This window comes from Lagenorhynchus albirostris, chromosome 16 (genome assembly GCF_949774975.1).
Source record: "Lagenorhynchus albirostris chromosome 16, mLagAlb1.1, whole genome shotgun sequence".
Classification (NCBI taxonomy): domain Eukaryota; kingdom Metazoa; phylum Chordata; class Mammalia; order Artiodactyla; family Delphinidae; genus Lagenorhynchus; species Lagenorhynchus albirostris.
Window position 1 is genome coordinate 28,905,861 of NC_083110.1, and position 18,018 is coordinate 28,923,878.

Below are 18,018 nucleotides of genomic sequence, written 5' to 3' on the forward strand. Positions count from 1 at the left end.
TGGCAGCCCAGGCCTCATTCCCACAGCACACCATGCACTTTTCCTACTGCTCCCCCACTGTGGAATCACTTCCTCTCCTTTGACTTTCAGGATCCTAACCCACATTGCCAAGCTCAACTCAAATGCCTTCTGTTTTATTAGGTGTTCTTCTCAGCTTCTGGCCCACTAAGTAGTCCCCTGCTTTCAAGCTCGGCTATGTTTTTATTTTTGATATCATCGCTATCATCAAATGTGTTCGGTTCATCTTGAAATGGAAGTTTCAGCTCAAAGGCTTTCCCCCCATGAAGCCCTGTGAAGGCTTTCTTGACCCCCTTCTTCCCCCCACTCAGCCTCCCCACCACACACTCACACGCAATGTGCATATTCGTAGCATTTCTCCTCCAGACATTCCTTCAATAGCTTCCATCCACGGTGCAACGGAATCAGGATCATGCCTTGTTTTTCACGGGGATGAAAAAGCACCTGGCCCAGAGTTGGTGTTCAGTATCTCTTAGATGTATCTCTTAGATGATGTTGATGAAGATAATCAGAATGGTCCTCGGTGGCCACAGGGAAGCACCAGGCAGCACATGTGTACAACCAAACCGTCTGCTGTTTCCCATCCATCACCGCCGTACATAGAGAACGCACTGCCTCTCTTTCATCCCACGTGAATGCCCAGACCCAGAATTCAACCTCCTTAAGTTTTCCACGCAGAATCCACTCACACACAAGTGTGAAAAAGCAACAGGGACTTTACAGAAGGCTCTGGAGGGGAGATGAGGGTGGTGGCCACACAGCACAGCCCACGACTAGCCACCTTCAATTCCTCATGAGACACTCAGGGCTGCCCAGTCTCTCGTGGATCCCACTGACCCAGACTGTCCCCCTCCGTCTTCCTCCACACAGCAACTGGCCTCACCACTTTCTCTCTCCTCCTTTCCCAAATCCCAGCTTTACGTTGCTCCGCTTTCTATTTTGCCACCAATTAACACCAGCCAGGGCTTCATACCCAGGTTCTTCAGAAGGCGCAGCTCCCACTGGTCCCTCAGTTAACAGAGCCCTGCTCTCCTTGAAGGCTCTTTGGCCACCACCTTTGTGACTCAAGCATGACATTCAGTGACTTACTCCTTCCCTCAAGCGGTTTGTGAGATACTTATCCCAAACATAATGTGGAGTTCCCCCCAAGGAGGCTTCTGATCGGTGAAATTTCACCATCTCCCAACATCTATGGTCACCTTCCACTGAGTTTTTGCCATGAAACATCAAGAGCGATGGCATCTATCTTCCAGCTTCCCTGCCTGATCTCTGATCCCCCCAACCTTCTGGAAACCCCCATTCATTCTACCTCTGAGCCAAATGACTCGTGACCGCGCCCCAGCATCAGGTCCAGGAAGGGCAGCCCATACAAAACAGCTTCCCGAATCACGACAAGTTATTTGGAATGCGACATCCTTCTCAGGGAAACTCTTGACTCTGATCAGACTCAAGAAAGCTGGTGGGCAGGGCTACCCAGGAAAGGAGCCCACCTACGGCAGGAGCCCGGCCTGACCAGGGTGACTGACTCGTGCCTGTTCGCCCCCAACTTTCCCAGTCTTTGCACCAAAAGAACCATGTCCCAGGCCCCCCCAGGTAAACAGGGATGGTTGGTCACTACAGGCTTGCACCACCCACAATCCTTGCCAAGAAGCAGGAGCTCAGGAGGCCCGTCAGTGAAGCCTAGCCCCACACAAGCAGATCAGAGAGAATGTGGGAAATGCAGAGGAGGGGCAGGACGAGCCTGGGCTGCAGGTGGGCTCGGAGACAGCCTCCTGAGAATGTGGGAAATGCACAGAGGAGGGGCAGGACGAGCCTGGGCTGCAGGTGGGCTAGGAGACAGCCTCCTCAGAAGTAAGGTCACAGGAGCAACGCTCCAAGCACGGGGCCAGCAGTCTCAGGTGGGCTGCCCACGAGTTTCACCACCAGCATGACTGAGGATTTCTACCAGGAGCAGAACCCTGATCACACAGGGCAGGAGACGAGAAAACTCTGGAGGCCAGAGGACAACAGTAACATTCTCAGAAGGCCGCCAACACGCGCGCGCGCGCGCGCGCACACACACACACACACACACACACACACACACACACTCCCTCCCTCCCTCCTTCCCTCACCCCCTCCCTGGATTCCGGCATTTATGGAGCCTCTGCAGAATTCTGAGCACACGTTTCTTTCACCCTTTCTCCTCTCCAAGACTGTCAAGCATGCACGTGTGTGTCTGTGTGTGCACTGTGTGTGTGCACGTGCACACCTCTTCTGCTAGCAGAGGAAATGCTCTACATCCTCTCCAACAGACCCTCTCTGCCCCAAACAGTGGCCCACTCTGCAAATGCCCCACACATCGCTGGCTCAGCTGTGCACCAAGACCCCCCCATGACCATATGACCGCACGTAAGCACTCGCCCTTCACCCCCACCTCCCAATAGCCAATGGCCTGGAGAAGACGCGGCGAAACATCACATCCCCATAAACAGAGAGATCACGGACCAGAGAGCAGACTTCCTCGTGTGAGGAGGGAGCTGGGGACTCACCAGGACTCTGCCGGTCAGCGTCTGGGCAGATATCATCACCCCCGCCCAGTCTTTCACGGAGGTCATCCAGCCGACCTCGGCTGCCACCGCCTCCTCTTTTTCGTCCACTGGCTTGAGAGTGCCGTCCGCCTGGCTTGAGCCATTGTTAATCTTCTGGGCCTCCTGGCAACAGAGAGAACAAGGGTTGAGACGTAGCCACCAAGTGGATTTAAAAAACACAACCTACCCAAAAGAATCAAAGCTAGACGGGCCCCCGCTGAGGTGGGCACTGGCTTGAAGGTACAGGGGTTGGGAAGAAGGACGGATTATGGCTTTGATTGTTTTTTTTAATCTTTTTAAAAAGGATCTTTCCTTTGTTTCCTCTTAAAATATCTTTCTGAAAGAAAGAAGAAAAAATTATTCTCTTCTGATTTTAAAGAAAAAAAGTCATAAAACTCAGGAGGGAAACCATCCTGTCTAGGGTCATGGAGTGGCTAGACAGGAAGTGAGGTCAGCATTCTGTAATCTCCACCTGCCCAGCCTTCATACCATTCTCACAGACGCACCCTACTTTCCTAAAAAAAAAAACCCCACCTCCTCCTCATCTCAGTCTGTGTGGTTCAAAAGGGACTGAAGGTCCACCCTTTCTCCAGGAATGGAGACTGGTCAATCAGATCAGTCCACCCCTCTGGCAACAGCAATTGGGCCAAGGATGGTTATGCGATCCCATGCCAACCCAGTATGACTCAAGCCTGGGACATTTGCTGGAAAGAATAAGAAAAGTAATCCTTCCCTGAGAATGAAGCCACCACAGAGGAAACTAGAAATGGCAGAATACTGACGCCATCATTTGAACACCTGGATCCAGCTGTGCCTGAAATCCACACCAGACCTTTTTAGTTACAGGAGAAAATAAATTCCCCTTTGTAGCTAAAAATGTGCTTGAGGATCAAGGCTGACTTCATCAGATAACTGAGCCCCACATGGGGTCCTAAACTGTACACTTCTGCGTGCACTGTGCCCTCTGCCTAGAATACTCTTCTCCCACGGAGGGTCATGGCTTACTCCCTCACCTCTCTCAAATCTTTGCTCAAATATCACCTTTTCAATACTTCTTCTCTGGCTACCCTTTTAAAATTCCAACTGTCTTCTGACAGCACTGCCTTTCTGCTTTGTTTTTCTCCAAAGCACTTAAAATTTCTAACACACTCCATAATTCTCTTACTTATTTCATTTACAGTCTGCCTCTCCCAACTGCTGAATCCTGAGTGCCTAAAAGAGAGCCTAGTATATGGTTGGCTCAATAAATATGAAAGAAGGAATAAAAAGGGTTATGAATATCAGCCCCTCACTCACTATAGAGCCTGGGCTTAGGGGTTGCCAAATAGAATACAGGAAACCCAGCAAAATTTGAATCTCAACTAAGCAACAAATAATTTTTCAGTATAAGTATGTCCCAAATATTGCATGGGACATACTTATACTAAAAACACATTCATTGTCTAAAATTTAAATGTAACTGGGCCCCCTATTCAAATAACCACTGAGATTATTTTTGCAGACACAGATGTTTAAAAAGATGCCAGCAAAATTACGTTCATCATTTAAAATGCTAGAATTAACAAAACAAACTGACCCTGGGGATCATTGTGAATTGGAGTGAGGAGGAAAATCCAAAGGCAGAGGTGAAAATCTTGATCTGCAGTGAGTGGGGGTGGGCCAGAATGAGGAAAGGAGAGCTGGGAGGCACTAAGTGAGTCATCCTCCGGGGACTTGTAGGCAGGCAGGAAGCTGCTCCTGATGCCTGGTTCTCCCCCGCCAGCCACCCCGACCCAGGGACGCTGGGCAAACGGAACATCAGTAACACCAGGCGCTCACGTTTAATTTCCAAGTGTATTGGCCCCTCCGGCGCTGGAATAGTCCAAAAGGAGGCCTGGGGCAGGGGCACAGGGGGGGCGTATTTGGGGGCCGCCTGCTGACATCTGTGGAGCCAGCTGCCCAAGCCACCTAAGGCCAGTCCCAATGACCTGTTAGGGCCCAAAGTCTCAGCCACGTGGAGACTGAAAAGGTGGGTGTCCTGGAAGAGACAGAGACGGTGATGCGTGGCACCCTTTAGTAACTGAAGGTGTAGATGCAGGTCTCCTGCCCGTCCCTGGTAAGATGGGGACCGTACTGCCTGCCCCACAGGTGTTGGCCGGATTAGATAGTGTCCAACAGCACACAGTACGCGTTTCATGAATTAGTCTCACCACCTCCCTCTTTCTCCTGGAAGCGCAGACACTCTAGCGGTGGTTTTCAAACTTCAGCAGCGTCAGAACCACCTGGAGGACTTGTGAAAACACAGAGGGCTGGGCCCCACTTGCAAACCCCCGTTTCTGTCAAGTTCCCAGGTAACGCTGCTGCTGCTGCTCTGGGAAGCCCAGTTCGAGCACCACTGCCTGTAATCGTTCTGACCTGGCTTGATCATCACCGCCCCGATGTGAAATGGAACATGAATTGTAACCCTCAGCTTGATCCTGGCCTCTCCCTTCGCCCAGATGGGGAAGAGATCAGGGCAAAGAGAAGATCCTCAAATCAGAGGCTCTTATGGCTCCTTTTGAGCAGTGCCTCCCAGAGACATTTCTGAGCTGGTCCAGGGCCACAGCCTGGGGGCCTGAAGGACCAGCTAGCTCTCAGCTCCTCAATCCCGGCTGACCCTGGAGGAGGGAATGGCAGGCAAAGGGCAGGGAGTCCTCTCCAGTCACAGTGGTTTCCATGCGTCAGTAATTCAGAGCACAAGAGGTATATGGCAGATAAGCTCTCTTGCCAGCCCTCTTACCTACTGTTTTACAAGTCATTCATTATTTTAATTACTTTACAATAGGCAAGGAAAAACACGGACTAAAGGGAGATAATGCTCTCGTTATTATTTGCTTACACAAGATGTTGTGAGCATAATTAGTTACTTGTGGAGGCAGGACTCGAGGTGGGGAGCTGGGGGAGCAGGGAGGCGAGCACATTGCAGAGCCTGACGCCAGGCCACCATGTCAGCGCTCCTCGGCCTGGAGGGAAAGCCCCTCTGCACCACTGACCTCGCTCGGGCCAAGCATCCCTCATCGGGAGCAGGTGTAACTCCTGCTCCAGAGAAAGGGGGCGGAGGCCCGGAGAGGTTAAGTGGTCTTGCTAGGGACACACGGGGTGGGTTTGGGGGGAGGAGTGGTAAGGAACAGAGCCCATTACAATAGCGATTGACCACCATTTACCAAGCCAAAACTGGGGGCCAGCAAGTAAAAATTAAGTGCCTCCTCTGCATTACCTTGCTTAGACCTTGTAATAAATACGACAGGCAGGTGGAATTATCCCCATTTTACAGACAGGCCAACTGAGAGCAGGTATTTCTCAGGGGAAGGCACACAGAGCCTGAGAACTCGGGCTGGAAGCAGCAAGCCCATCTGGCCTTAGGTCTGCTCTGCCACTTACAAGCTGGCCACCTGGGACATGTTAGCTCACAAGCTCAGCCTCCTGCATGTGAAATGGGGACAGGCATGCAGACCCCAGGAAGGTGGTGGTGAAGCTTATGTGAGATAAGCAATGCACTAGTGCTCAGCACAGGGCTTGGGGCGTGACAGTTACAGCTGCTGTGGGACGGGTTGGCTCCAAGGATATTCAGTCAAAACCGCGCCGTCAACTGGGGGCTCTGTGAGGGACACCGTAATAAGTAATTACAGAACAGAGGATAAATGAGCGTCGATTCTAACAGCTATGAGGCTTCAACTAGGTAACAGGCCACCAGGAGGTAAGATGCCCAACTTCTGGACAGGTTCCAGCAGGAGCTGTGTGGCACTCCCCCAGGACAGTGGGGGCAGGGATTCCTGCGGAGAGTCATCCCTGGACCAAGTGACCTCTTAGATCCCTCTGACTCTAAGCTCCGTTAGACCAACTTCCCATTGTGATGAGGCGACTGAGGACCAGAGGGGGGCTGCCCCCCAGGTCCCAGTACACTGCTTTCTCTCCTGTGCCCCGCCAAGTGGGCGTCCATCCATCCCCACACCTTCCACTTCCCACTGTAGAGAAAGACCCCGCCACCCTGCCGGGAGGACTCCTGAGTTGGGCCAGACAGGCTCCCCCTGGTGTCAGGAGTGAACTGGCCCTGATTCCGGCTCATCCTCTGGGAAAAAAGAGACAGAGAGAAAAAGAGAGCGTGTGTGTGTAAGAGAGAACCCCACCAGTTACAGGCTCCAGCTACCCTAGCCTCAGACAGACCATCAGAGATTTTCTGAAACGGAGAAAAGGAGGCCTTTGAGGGAAGAGAGGAATAAGGAGGAGGGAGGAGTAGGGAACAGATGAGACTGGGCGGGGCCTGGGGATGTCCTGGAAAGCGGAGGTCCAGTCGCGGCCACCCTCCTGAGGCTCCGTCTTGCCCTGTCTCCCACCAGAGTCTTGTGCAAAAGAAGCCACAGCTGCCTCCTGAGGACACACTTGACAGTCTCTAATCTCAGTGCCGGACTGGGGGATGGGGAGGGCTGTAGGGTGCGCTGCAAGCACAGGAGGCTGCGTGGACACGGGAGCAGGCTGGCCGGCAGCCCCCTGCCATCGCAGGCCCACACGGGCAGCCTCTCATGGGCCGGGCTTGGGCACGTGGCCTCACCCCTTCTTGCCTTCTCGCCGTCCCCCTCACTGACTTCTGACATGGCCACGGAGGGCCTCGCCCTACTATATCCCCTGCGGCCAAAGGCCTGACTGGACCACAGTCACCTGCCAGGCGCTCACTGTCCACAGCACGTACCTGTTGGATGTTTGGGCATTTCCCCCGAAGCACCAGGTCGAAGACCAAAGCCTGAGAAGGAACCTCAGCCATGCCTTCAGATGCCAACCCCGAATACGGAGGGCCTGGAGGGAAGTCACAGCCCAGTGCCACCCTGCCTACCTGGGAACCACCAAGCCAAGACACAAACCCCCAGTTGGCTCCATTTCTCTTCCCTCTTTTTGCCTCCCCAAGAGGATGATTCCACCAAACCTAGCCCAAGGGAACCCATCACTCCCAAGCAGATCCCTGCCTCGCCAGCCTGCAATCTGGAGCCCAAGTGTTCCCAGGGCCAGCGGAAACCTCCACCTGGCCTGGTATGGGGGGTTGGGTGTGGGAGCCCCACAGGGCAACACGTCTCATCTTCAAACGTCCCAGCTTTCCCCAGCAGTGGGAGCTGCCCTGGCCCAGCGTGGGAGAGCAGGCCTGTGCTAACCCCAGGACCCCACCGCTTCTGGTCCTCAGATCCAGGCTGTCTCGCTGTCTCTGTCTCTCACCCTTCCTTCACTGGACCCAGTATACTGCGAGCCTCAAGTCTGTGGTGTGGTAGGAAGAGCTCTGAGGATCAAAAGATACCCAAGTCCAGATTCTCTAGACGGCCTTAGACAAGTCATTTCATTTCTCAAAGCCTCTTCCGTAAATAGGGATACATCCCGCCATATAATCTGGGGTAAGGCGGAGCACAGCACTTTCTGAAAGTACCAACTTCTTTATGAAGGGTGGGCAAAGATGGCATCATGGCTCAACTCTCAGATCCCCACCTGCCTGCACCTTGCTGGGCAGGGCCTGGTTATCTCCCTGGGCACGAACAGAATGTTGGCATTGCCAAGTCCTTCCAGGTGGCCCGCTGTGTTGGCCACACCCTCCCTATGACCCTCTGCCACTCCTGCCCAGCTGGGCTCACTCACCCCCAGGTGCCAAGGCCACCCTGGGCACCACACCTGTAGGGATGGAGGAGGATTCCAGAGTCACCTTGATCATCCCTGCTGAGGCCACCCACTCCCTGCAAAGCTCCAAGTCTGCCTCGGGTCTAGTTACATGTCAGTTAGAAAGGGAAGTTGTTTAATCAGTGATTGCCTGGGAGGAGAACCACGCTTCAAAATGTAAGTCAGATCATGTCGCTGCCATGCCGACCCCCTCCTAGGGTTTCTCATCCCAGTCGAAGGACAAGCCGTAGACTTCACACAGTGCAACCCCTTAATGTGCCCGCTCCTGCCGTCATCCTACAAGCCTCCCACTCACTCCCTTGCTCGCTCCAGCTGCACTGGCCTCCTTGTGCTGCCAGAATGTTCCAGGCCCTCTCCAAGCTGGAGCTGACTGCACTGGCTGCTCCCCCTGCCCCAGACAGCCACGGCTGCCCCCTCACCTCACACTGTTCAAAGCCTGACCGTATGGGTGAGCGCTCCCCTGCCCACCTTCCCTGCCCACCCCCAGCCCTCCCCGATCCCATCACTCCTCATCTATGCTCCACGCTCCTCCAGAGCATTTATCCCACCACCTGGCAGCCTGAAGACTTTAATCATCACTGACTGACTGTAAGCTCCACGAGGGCAAGCATTTTCGTCTCTTTTGTTCACCGCTGTATCCTCAACAATGAAACATTACGAGCTCAGACTAAGCAAGGACTTGATACATCTTGGTGAAAGGTAGGAAAGAAGGGGGAAAGGGGGAAGGAGGGAAGGAGAGGAGGAAGGAGGGAGGGAGGGAGGGAGGGATGGTAGAAGTATAAAAAGAAGGGAGGGAGGGAAGGAGAGCTGTAGCAGATGGGAAGTCAACTGCTGGCAAGCACGATAACTAGAGTAGGTAACATTACTAATAAGTAATGATGGTAACGAAAACCAGCCACTGTTTCCGAGCATCATCACAGTGACTCTACGAGGTGGGTCTGAATGCGCTCATTGGCAGATGAGGGGTTAAGCAGCTGGCCCAGGAAGACCCAGTCGGAATTTAAACCCCGCTGTCTGACACCAAGAAGAGACACGCACCTGAGCTGACTTCCTCCCGGGGATAACGCGCGCAGAAGGATTCCGGGCTGTCACAAAGTGCCCAGGAGAGGCTTATTACCATCAGGAACTCTTAATTCTGCTGCGTGTACTGCAGAGACCCTTCTTCGAGGTCCCTGTGCCTTAAGAGGGTGGTTAAAACAAGGACAGAGGAACACGGTTCTTTTTCTCTACCAAGAACCGGCTTGGAACCAAAAACCACCCTTCGTGGAGCAGAGCAGCAGATGGGAAATGAACGTGGTCTCTTGCTCAGCACTGAGGTTCTCTACACAGATGCTGCTGAAGGACGAGATGGCTTCCCGGCTTCCCTCATGCCATCTGCATCCTTAACAGGGAATCCTGGCCCAAGACTGCAGGGCCCGGGGCACCCGAGGGGTGGGGCACTCACGGCGACCAGAGCATCTCCCGTCCTTGGAAGCCCCAGGCCTGCACCTCTCTCTGCCCAGGGCCTTGGTGCCATGGGGCATTTCCTGGGTGCTCAACTTCCAGAGGGCTGTGGGGAAAGGAAGGACCCGGAAACCTCCACCTGTCTTCCCCTTGTGTCTCACAGTCCCACTTGGTCCTCAAATCTCCCTGGTCGACATCAAAAAGCTATTTCTCCTGAGCCTGCATTGATGGATCCTGCTTCAGTCTGCCTGAGACCCCCAACCTCACCCCATCCCCAGCAGCAGCCCCCCGCCTCTCCCTGTCCCCTCTCACCCAGCAAAACCGACCCAGCAGCCTGGCGCGCAGCTGCCCTCAGCTGACCACAAAGCAGGAGTCCGTAAGTCCTCGTCTCCTATTAGAGGGATAGTAGCAGGGCCAGGAGCTCTGGGCTGCAAGTTAGGAGGCCTGCATTCTAGCCCCGGCTTTGCCAGGCACACGCTTTGTGGCCCTGGCCAGTCGCTTAACCTCTCTGAGTGAGCAGAGTCCCCATCTGGAAAATGAGGGGAAACAGTGGGTTAAACCCATAGTTTTCTGTCCCTTAGAGGCCAGCACTGTGTTCTGTCAGGTGCCTTAGTGGATTAGCAAGGGACGGCAGAGGCGGCAAGGCCCCTGGCCCCCATGAAAATCAAAGCACCACTACGTTGAGCCGTTTTCGCCTATTAAGGTTCTGTACTAGACCGCACCTGAGTAAAGGGGTCTTCTGAGGAAGAAACGTTTGAAATCCACTGAGTAAAAACCCATAGGCCTGTTTCAGCTTTTAGAAGAGGCTCTATTTCATGGCAATGATGATGGCATCCTGTGCCCTAAGACCCAGAAACGCCTGAGCATCAACACCTATAAACCCATGGGGCTTCCAGGACCTCCGTGCAGGCCACCATCCTGTCCCTCAGCGTCAGGTCTTCACCAGGCCTAAAGGCTGGGAAACGGTCCTCCAGCCGCCCCCCCCTCCCCCGACTCCTTCCAAATCGGCCAAGAGGAAAACGCCCTCCCCTGCCCCCAACGGCTTCTTTCATATGCTGGAAAGGTGGCCCAGCCCTGGGATTCCCCCAGGTACCGATAACCCTGCATATGAGGGATTAGGCCGATTACCTCAAGCAGCTCAAGCAAATGAAGCAGCATGTGGGCACCGCCAGCTGGGATTTTCACAGTGAGAGCTCTGCAAAGGGGGAGGAGGGACGAGATGGGTACTCTGGCATTCAGGGACAGGGAAACGAGGCACCAGAAGCCTCGGGCCCCGACAGGAACCACCGTCAGCGGGGGGTGGAATCGGTTCTGCCCTTGGGAAGTGGCGATGATCCGACCTCTGCCTGTCAGGACGGAGCCTCCCCTGCACCTTGAGGCCTCCTCATCCAGCCCCCGGGACCCCACGTGCACCTGGGCACCGCGTTTGTGCCAGAGGAACCCATCCAGCAGCTACTGCATCTGCTAACTACAGGCTACACGTCCAGGGAAGGGGCAGGGTGACTACAGATTCGGGCTGCAGGAGCTGAAAAAGAAGCTCGGACAAAGCCAATTGCTCTGGGATGTCAGAAAACCATCGTGTTGCCTGGTAAGACACCTCGTCATCACGCGCATTCTTAGCTATGGCTTTCCAGGGGCAGTGTCCATATTCTCACTTCTAGGGGTCCCCCGTGCTGTGTGTGAAGACACAGGTCACTGCGGAAGGAGAAAGGTAACAGCAGGAAAAGGCCAGGTGCCCTCTGACGAGCCGATGGCCATCTTGTGCCTCAGGCTTCCTTGCTTCAAACTCAAAGGGGCTGTGTAAACGCTCTGACACCGCCGGACCTCGACATCTGGACTGTGAGGCCTGCACTTGCCCCACCCCAGCGGTGTCAGATGCTGGGAGAGGATGGGGGTCCTTTCTGGCCCTTCTCAGGGCCATTCTAAGCTGCTCCCCGGTGCCCTGGGGACCAAGGGGAGGCAGCTGGCTCTCAGGAAATCCTTGACTCCTCGTCTGTACAAGCCATGTTCTCTCCTTGGCAGTTTTACACCATCTTATTTAATCCTCAGAACAAGCCTGCAAGGTAGGAATGTTACGAGGCTCAGAGAGGTTGGGTGATTTCCAAGATCACTCATCTTGTAAGCGGCAGAGCTGAAATTTAAATCCAGTCTCTTCTAAGACCGAAGGCCATGTCTTTTTATCTGTTCCTTGCTGCCTCAGGATAGGCAAAACGTACAAAGAAGAGATGGAATCTCCTTATAAAATGCTGTTTATTACTAGCACTGAAACAATCATCGTATACCCTATGGCTTCTAAATGACAAAATTTTGTAGTACAGACATCTGGTTATAATCAACCCTGTATGGAGAGGGAGTTGGAGAAATGGCCTAGGGGAAGGGGTGCCAATTTGGGAATAAACTGACCCATTAGACACCATATCCCGTGGTGAGACGCGTTCTCAAATGGCCACATCTGCTGCTTGAAATTAGTAAGTCAACCCATCAGTTCAAACTTCAGGACTGATGCATCCAGCTCAGCCAATACACCACGTCTGCAAAATAAACATCTTCTCAATCAATTAGCTTAATAAAATGGGAACATGTAAGTGACAGTCCAGAACTCACTATCTGGACCTCAGAGACTTGGAACTGGATCAGCCAAGACCTCAACTCTGATCGCTCAGCCAGTGACTGGGCCGGTTCCAAGCAGGCCTGCTCACCTGCAAAGACATGGCGGTTGAGCTGCCATTCTGCAGGGCAGCCTGCCCTGGGAGAATGGCTCAAGAACCACAGGCGCAAGAAAACCATCCCAGGGGCCCCAGTCAGAAGACGAAAATCACATTTGTTTTCCAGTTGAGGAAGCACTTGTAACCACAGCAGGCAAGTCTGAGGCAGGACCGTAAATTCAGAAAGAGTGATAATGGATGTAACTTTCTGAATGCCTTGTGTTCTCTTGGTTAATCCTGTTAACAAGGTTGCAAGTCAGGCACTATTATGCCCATTTTAAAGATGGGCAACTGAGGCACTAAGGCTCTCTGAAGGTCTACGGTTAGCAGAGCAGCCTTATAAATCCCACTCAGGCCCATACGCTCAATACAAATCCCTTTTCCTCGTAGGAAGAATCTGGCATTGTATGGGAAAGCAATCCAGTGTGAGTTCTTGTTTCAAGGAGAGCACTCAAACCCCTTCAAAAAATGTGTTGTTTTTTGGTTTGTTTTTTTAATGAGATGCATCTCAGAGTCATAGATCTGTAGAGGTCAGAGCTGTGAGGGACCTGAGAACTTATGCAGGCTGATTCCCTTCCTTCAATAAGAAGCCTACGGTCACAGAAAGGTTGGGGGCCTCTTCAAGGAAACACAGCTTGTTCATTTAAGAGACTGGGTAGGCCCACACATGGCTGAGAGACGGTGCAAGAATGCTGGGAGGCACAGGTGTTGTCCCCAGAGTCCGCCTTCTGGCTTCCCCTCGTACCCCCGCTATGCAACCCGGCACAAGTCACTCCACCCCATCCAGCCTCAGGGTCCTCAACCAAACGACGGGCTTGCAAATACCTTCCTCAGAGAGTCTCTGTGAGGAGCAACCATGATGATGAAGGCAAAGCAGGTGGGGAGAGCTCAGTAAACAGTATTATCCACTAAGTGCCGGAGTCTACACTTCTGTGACCTTGGACAATGACCTGCCCAAGATCCCACAGCTAGTAAAGAGCTCGTCAGGATGGGAATTCAGATTTGCCAGACAGCAAACCCCATCTCTCTGCTCTTCACCAAAGTGGTGGCCAGCTTTGTTTCTAATCAAGACAGACTGGATATGCATAACTAAGACACAAAGGAAATCCAAGACCCTCATTTTCATTAAAAAAAAAAAAAAAAGGCAGAACTCTCCAAGTCACAGCCAAGTTAACTTGTATGACTCAAGTTAGCGGGGAAAAGGCCGATGGAATCACAACAAGGGTGTGAACATGACTGGGGAACAACTGAATCCTACCCAAAGACGCAGAGTGTCAATGTCTGAGGGACCAGTTCATCTGGTCAGGGAGGTCACGGGCTCCTCCTCTCTCCCACCTCCTGGAAAGCAGCCCAGGACAGTTTGGAGAGTTCCCCACTTCTGGGGAGGAGTTACTGAGAGAGAGACAGTGGAAGGGTCAAGAGGGGAGAAGCAGAAGAAGGAAGGGAGCCCCATCGCCACCTGAGGACCAAGAAGAGGATCTGGCTCCCCACAGCAAAGCATCCTGGGAGGCTGGCTCTCAGGCCCTCTGGTCCCGTGGTCCCCACAGCAGTGCAGGACAGAGTGTGGAAATGGAAAACAGCAGCACAGTATAATGTGTGTGTGTCAGCGAAAGACAGCCAACGCTCCTCCCCAGGGAAGAACTGTCCTTTTCCTTGACATTATGTCATCACTGCTTGGCTGGATATTAACATGCCCTTTGAATGAAATGACAACGATGGTAGAGCTGGCATTTGACAGTTTCTTTCTTGCCTGTCAAAACAAACAACTGGCAACCCTGTGATATTCTCTATGATTTTTAAAGTTTAAGTGAGTGCCCATGGAGAGTCTAGGGACCACTCACCTAGTCCTCATGCTACAGGGGAAATTAAGGCCTAGAGAGGCCATGCTCATAGTAGCCAGGCCCCCCTACATGGAGCCCAGGGTGTGTCTGTCAGGTCAAACGGGGACAGCCTTGGGGCCAGGAAAGGTAGGACCCAGGGGACGGAGATGAAGTCCGTCGGGGCTCCAACAGCTCAGCTAGCGCAGGCCCAGAGAGCAGGGGAGAACGGAATGCATCAGTTTTCACAGCTCAGGGTCATACCACAGGGTCCTGCGTTCCCAGCCTCACTGAGAGTTCTGAAGCCCTCACTCCGTCTGTAGCAGGAAATGCACAGCACCTAAACAATCTCCCCAGAAACAGTGCCACTGTTACCACGGCCCCAAACCATCCCCTTAGCTTGCTGCGCTCTTCCTCATAACCATTACCACTGCCTAAACATTATACCCGGGGGTGCTTATTCCCCACCAATCTCCACTAGAGGGTAAGCTCCAGGAGGGCAGGGCCTTGGCCGGGTTTGCTCATTCCATATCCTCAGAGCCTGGAACAGTGGCCAGCACATAGTGGAGATTTAAGGGCATGTTAAAAAAGTGCTTTGTTTTCACTCTGTTCACATTTTCTGGAATCTCAAAATTCTCCCCAGTCCCCACTGCCCACGGCATACAACTCAGACTCTCACGGCCTGGTCTTCAGGCCTGCCTGCTCCTCCCCAAGCCCCCTCACCCACCAGGCTCCTCTCAGAGGACTTGGCCCTCCACAGCTTTCGGCCAGCGGTTCCCACCCCAGGGATGCCCTCTGCATTTCTCTCCAGCCATCCTCATCCTGCTACATCAAATCCCAGGGGCCCAGTGAAGCCGTCTTCCTGGTGACAGACCCCCGCTGCTCCCCCTGTCCCGACTCCAGTGCCCACAATACACTCCTCTCTCGCAACGCTGCACAGGCCCCGGCTGGCAGCCTTAGCTGTCTTTTCATCCATGCGTGTCAGATTGCCCCAAGGAGCCTGAAAGCTCCTCGAAGTCAAGGTCCATTGTTTTAAGTATCCAGAGTGCGTGGCATACAGCAAGTGACTACTGAGTAAATTAAAAGTCTGCCCGGGAGGCACTGGAAAAGCAAGCCCTTTCCCGGGCACCACGGATGTCCTGGCTCCACCAGGCCAGTTTCCATGACTTGAAGCTTGAACAGGGGTGCTGGCTCCCACATCGCTGCCCCTCAGAGCAGCTACATTTTGAAATACAAACACTAAATCCCAAGCAAGAATAGATGTCATTGGGCTTCTGAGAAGCACATGCCTCACCAGGCACATCAGTCAAAAACAGATGAATGTTCTTGTGTACAAAAGGATTTGTCCCGTTCCAGGAAGATTTCTACCACGATTTAGGACCTAATCCAATATGTGCCTATAGACCTCACCAACTGAATATTTTTCTACCTCTTCCCGTTTGCTGAACTTGGATGTGGTTTCGGCTTCAGGTCAAAAGAGCTATTGCAATGAGGTCGTCCCCCACGGCCTTTCCCAATGGGGAACATGACCCTCATTCAGGAAACCAAGGCCTAGCAGGTCAGACAGACCTGGGGAGGCAGGAAGATGGCCAGGTGACCAGGCATACAGATTTACTCAGGACCCGGCAATGCTACCAGCCGCCCAGCGTGAGGCCCAGGCTCAGACCACCGGGTCTGCAGAGGGGCCTGTCTCCCTGCGCTCTGAGCTTGTACCCGCCTCGGAGGCCTGGCTGGGCTCTGAAACCCCAGTCTCCCCTGCTTCTGGGTTCCCACAACCCTAGCCTGGATCTGGGTTTCCAACACAGCAGCCAAATACAATAGAGTCTGGCCTGGCTGTTAATGTGAAATAATGACAATAATTCAACAGCCGGGGGAGAGGGGAGGGGACTTCTCTTTCTATCCAGTTCCGACAATTGCTTCTCCTTCTCCTTCAACTGGGAGTTAGGAATGGCGAGCACCCCAGCACTGCAAAGTCTCAGCTTTCCCTTGGCACCCCTGGACCCATCAATCTCCTCCCTGTGGCCTGGGACCCCCTCCAACCCTGAACACTGGGGAGAGGCTCAGCAGCTGTGAGAAACTTCTTTCTCAAAGAAGGTTTTTCCAAAATTATATCAGGTTTCCTTCTACCCCAGCTTGTCAGCGGGGGACTCTTTTGCCTAACATGGTTGAAGAATGTCTTAGAAACTGGTGTGATCCAGTCTGGCTTCAGATGAGGTTTTCCACCCAGACAGAGGACACCAAGTGTCTGGACGTGGCGGCTTGCGACCCCCCGGGGCACCCACACCCTTTCCCTGTCTCCGGACCTCTGTCAGGAGGGCACACTTGACAAAGTAGCAGGTCCAGCCCAAAGATGAAGTCAGAAATAGTCAACAGGAAAAAGCCAAAGCAAAGTGTGTGCAACCCACATACTTGGGGACACAGGGGCCTCCCTCCCCACAGCAGCCCTCCCTATGCCCCCAGTTTTCTGAATTTGCAAATCTAATTGCGATGCACTCAGTATAAATATTGAAGAGCTACTGGGGAAAGTGATTCAAGAACTGAAATCTCAAAAGGCACACACCTTTCTCCTGGAAGACAGGGCAAAGCCTTTCAGCCTTCTCTTCCGATGGAAATTGTTTTTCCCCTCGTGCCTATTCAGATGGGCCTCCTTCCACAGATCCAAACTCTAATCAGAGAGGTGCCCAAGGCCACTGTTAGAAAAAGCAGTTGGCAAACAATGTCGGAAGGCTGCAAGTCAAGTCTGTTAGTGAATTATTACTGAACTCTTAGTTCTGCTATATTCTCACCTGAGGACCCACAATCTCCCCTGGACCAAAAGCAGCATTCTCTCCCTCCGTTAGTGCTCCAGCTACCATGCTGAGGTGTGGCTGCACCAGGTGGGCACCGGGAGAAAGGTAACACGAGAGAGGAAGCGTCTTTTAAATCTCAGAACTCTCTTACTATAAGGATCTAACAACTGCAAGGAGAGAAGAGCCCTACAGGATGGGAGCTCCTGCCTGAGTGCTGTGGCCATCACCTGAGCTGGCATCCTGCAGCCCACGTTTCCATAACAACTGTCAGCCGGGCCCCTAGAACTCATGGAGACGGGACCTCCTTTGTGCGGGCAGCTCTGAAAGAAAGGTCAGATGGTTGCCTGAATCCCAAGGCTCTGTTTTTCTTCTTCTGCAGCTGATTTCCTGACCAGAAGCTAGACAGAGAGCTGTTACCAGGATTTCTTAGCACTGATGCATCAAAGGTGAGAAGCCAGACAAGGAGAAGGGACCCATGGAGAAGATTCAGGGGACACTGGCATAGTCTATTTCTTGACCCAGCTGGTTACATGAATTTTCTCATGATTATTCACTTTTATTACTTTCATGTTTTACACACCTTTCTGTATATTGGTTGTATTTCACAATTTTTGAGAAGTCTTTTAAAAATAAATCAGCCAAACTGTCCTTAAGGGACCTGTCATCACCACCCACATTTATTAGGTATGTGCTGGTACGCGACAGAAGACTCAGACTGCAAATAACCCTGTGCCACAGCCCTGAACAACAGGACCAAGAACCAGAGAGAGTTCCCTGAAAGTCCTTGTCAGCCGCACCATTTGAGAAAACATCTGCAAACGATGTGACTGATAAGTGATCGATTTCCAAAATATACAAACAGCTCATACATCTCAATATCAAAACAAGCAAAAAAGGAGAAGCCTAAATAGACATTTCTCCAAAGAAGACATACAGATGGCCAAAAGGCACATGAAAAGATGCTCAACATCACTAATAACTAGAAAAAGGCAAACCAAAACCACAG

At 52.7% G+C, this 18,018-nt stretch overlaps 1 protein-coding gene across 1 annotated transcript in view; it reads right to left on the reverse strand.

Moving 5' to 3' along the window:
• The window catches only part of KCNMA1 (potassium calcium-activated channel subfamily M alpha 1), a 728,670-nt gene that overhangs the window by 506,281 nt on the left and 204,371 nt on the right, over positions 1-18,018 (reverse strand). The window contains exon 2 of the mRNA XM_060126951.1: positions 2,550-2,711. Coding sequence (XP_059982934.1) covers positions 2,550-2,711 — 162 coding nt within the window. The remainder of the gene's footprint in view (positions 1-2,549; positions 2,712-18,018) is intronic.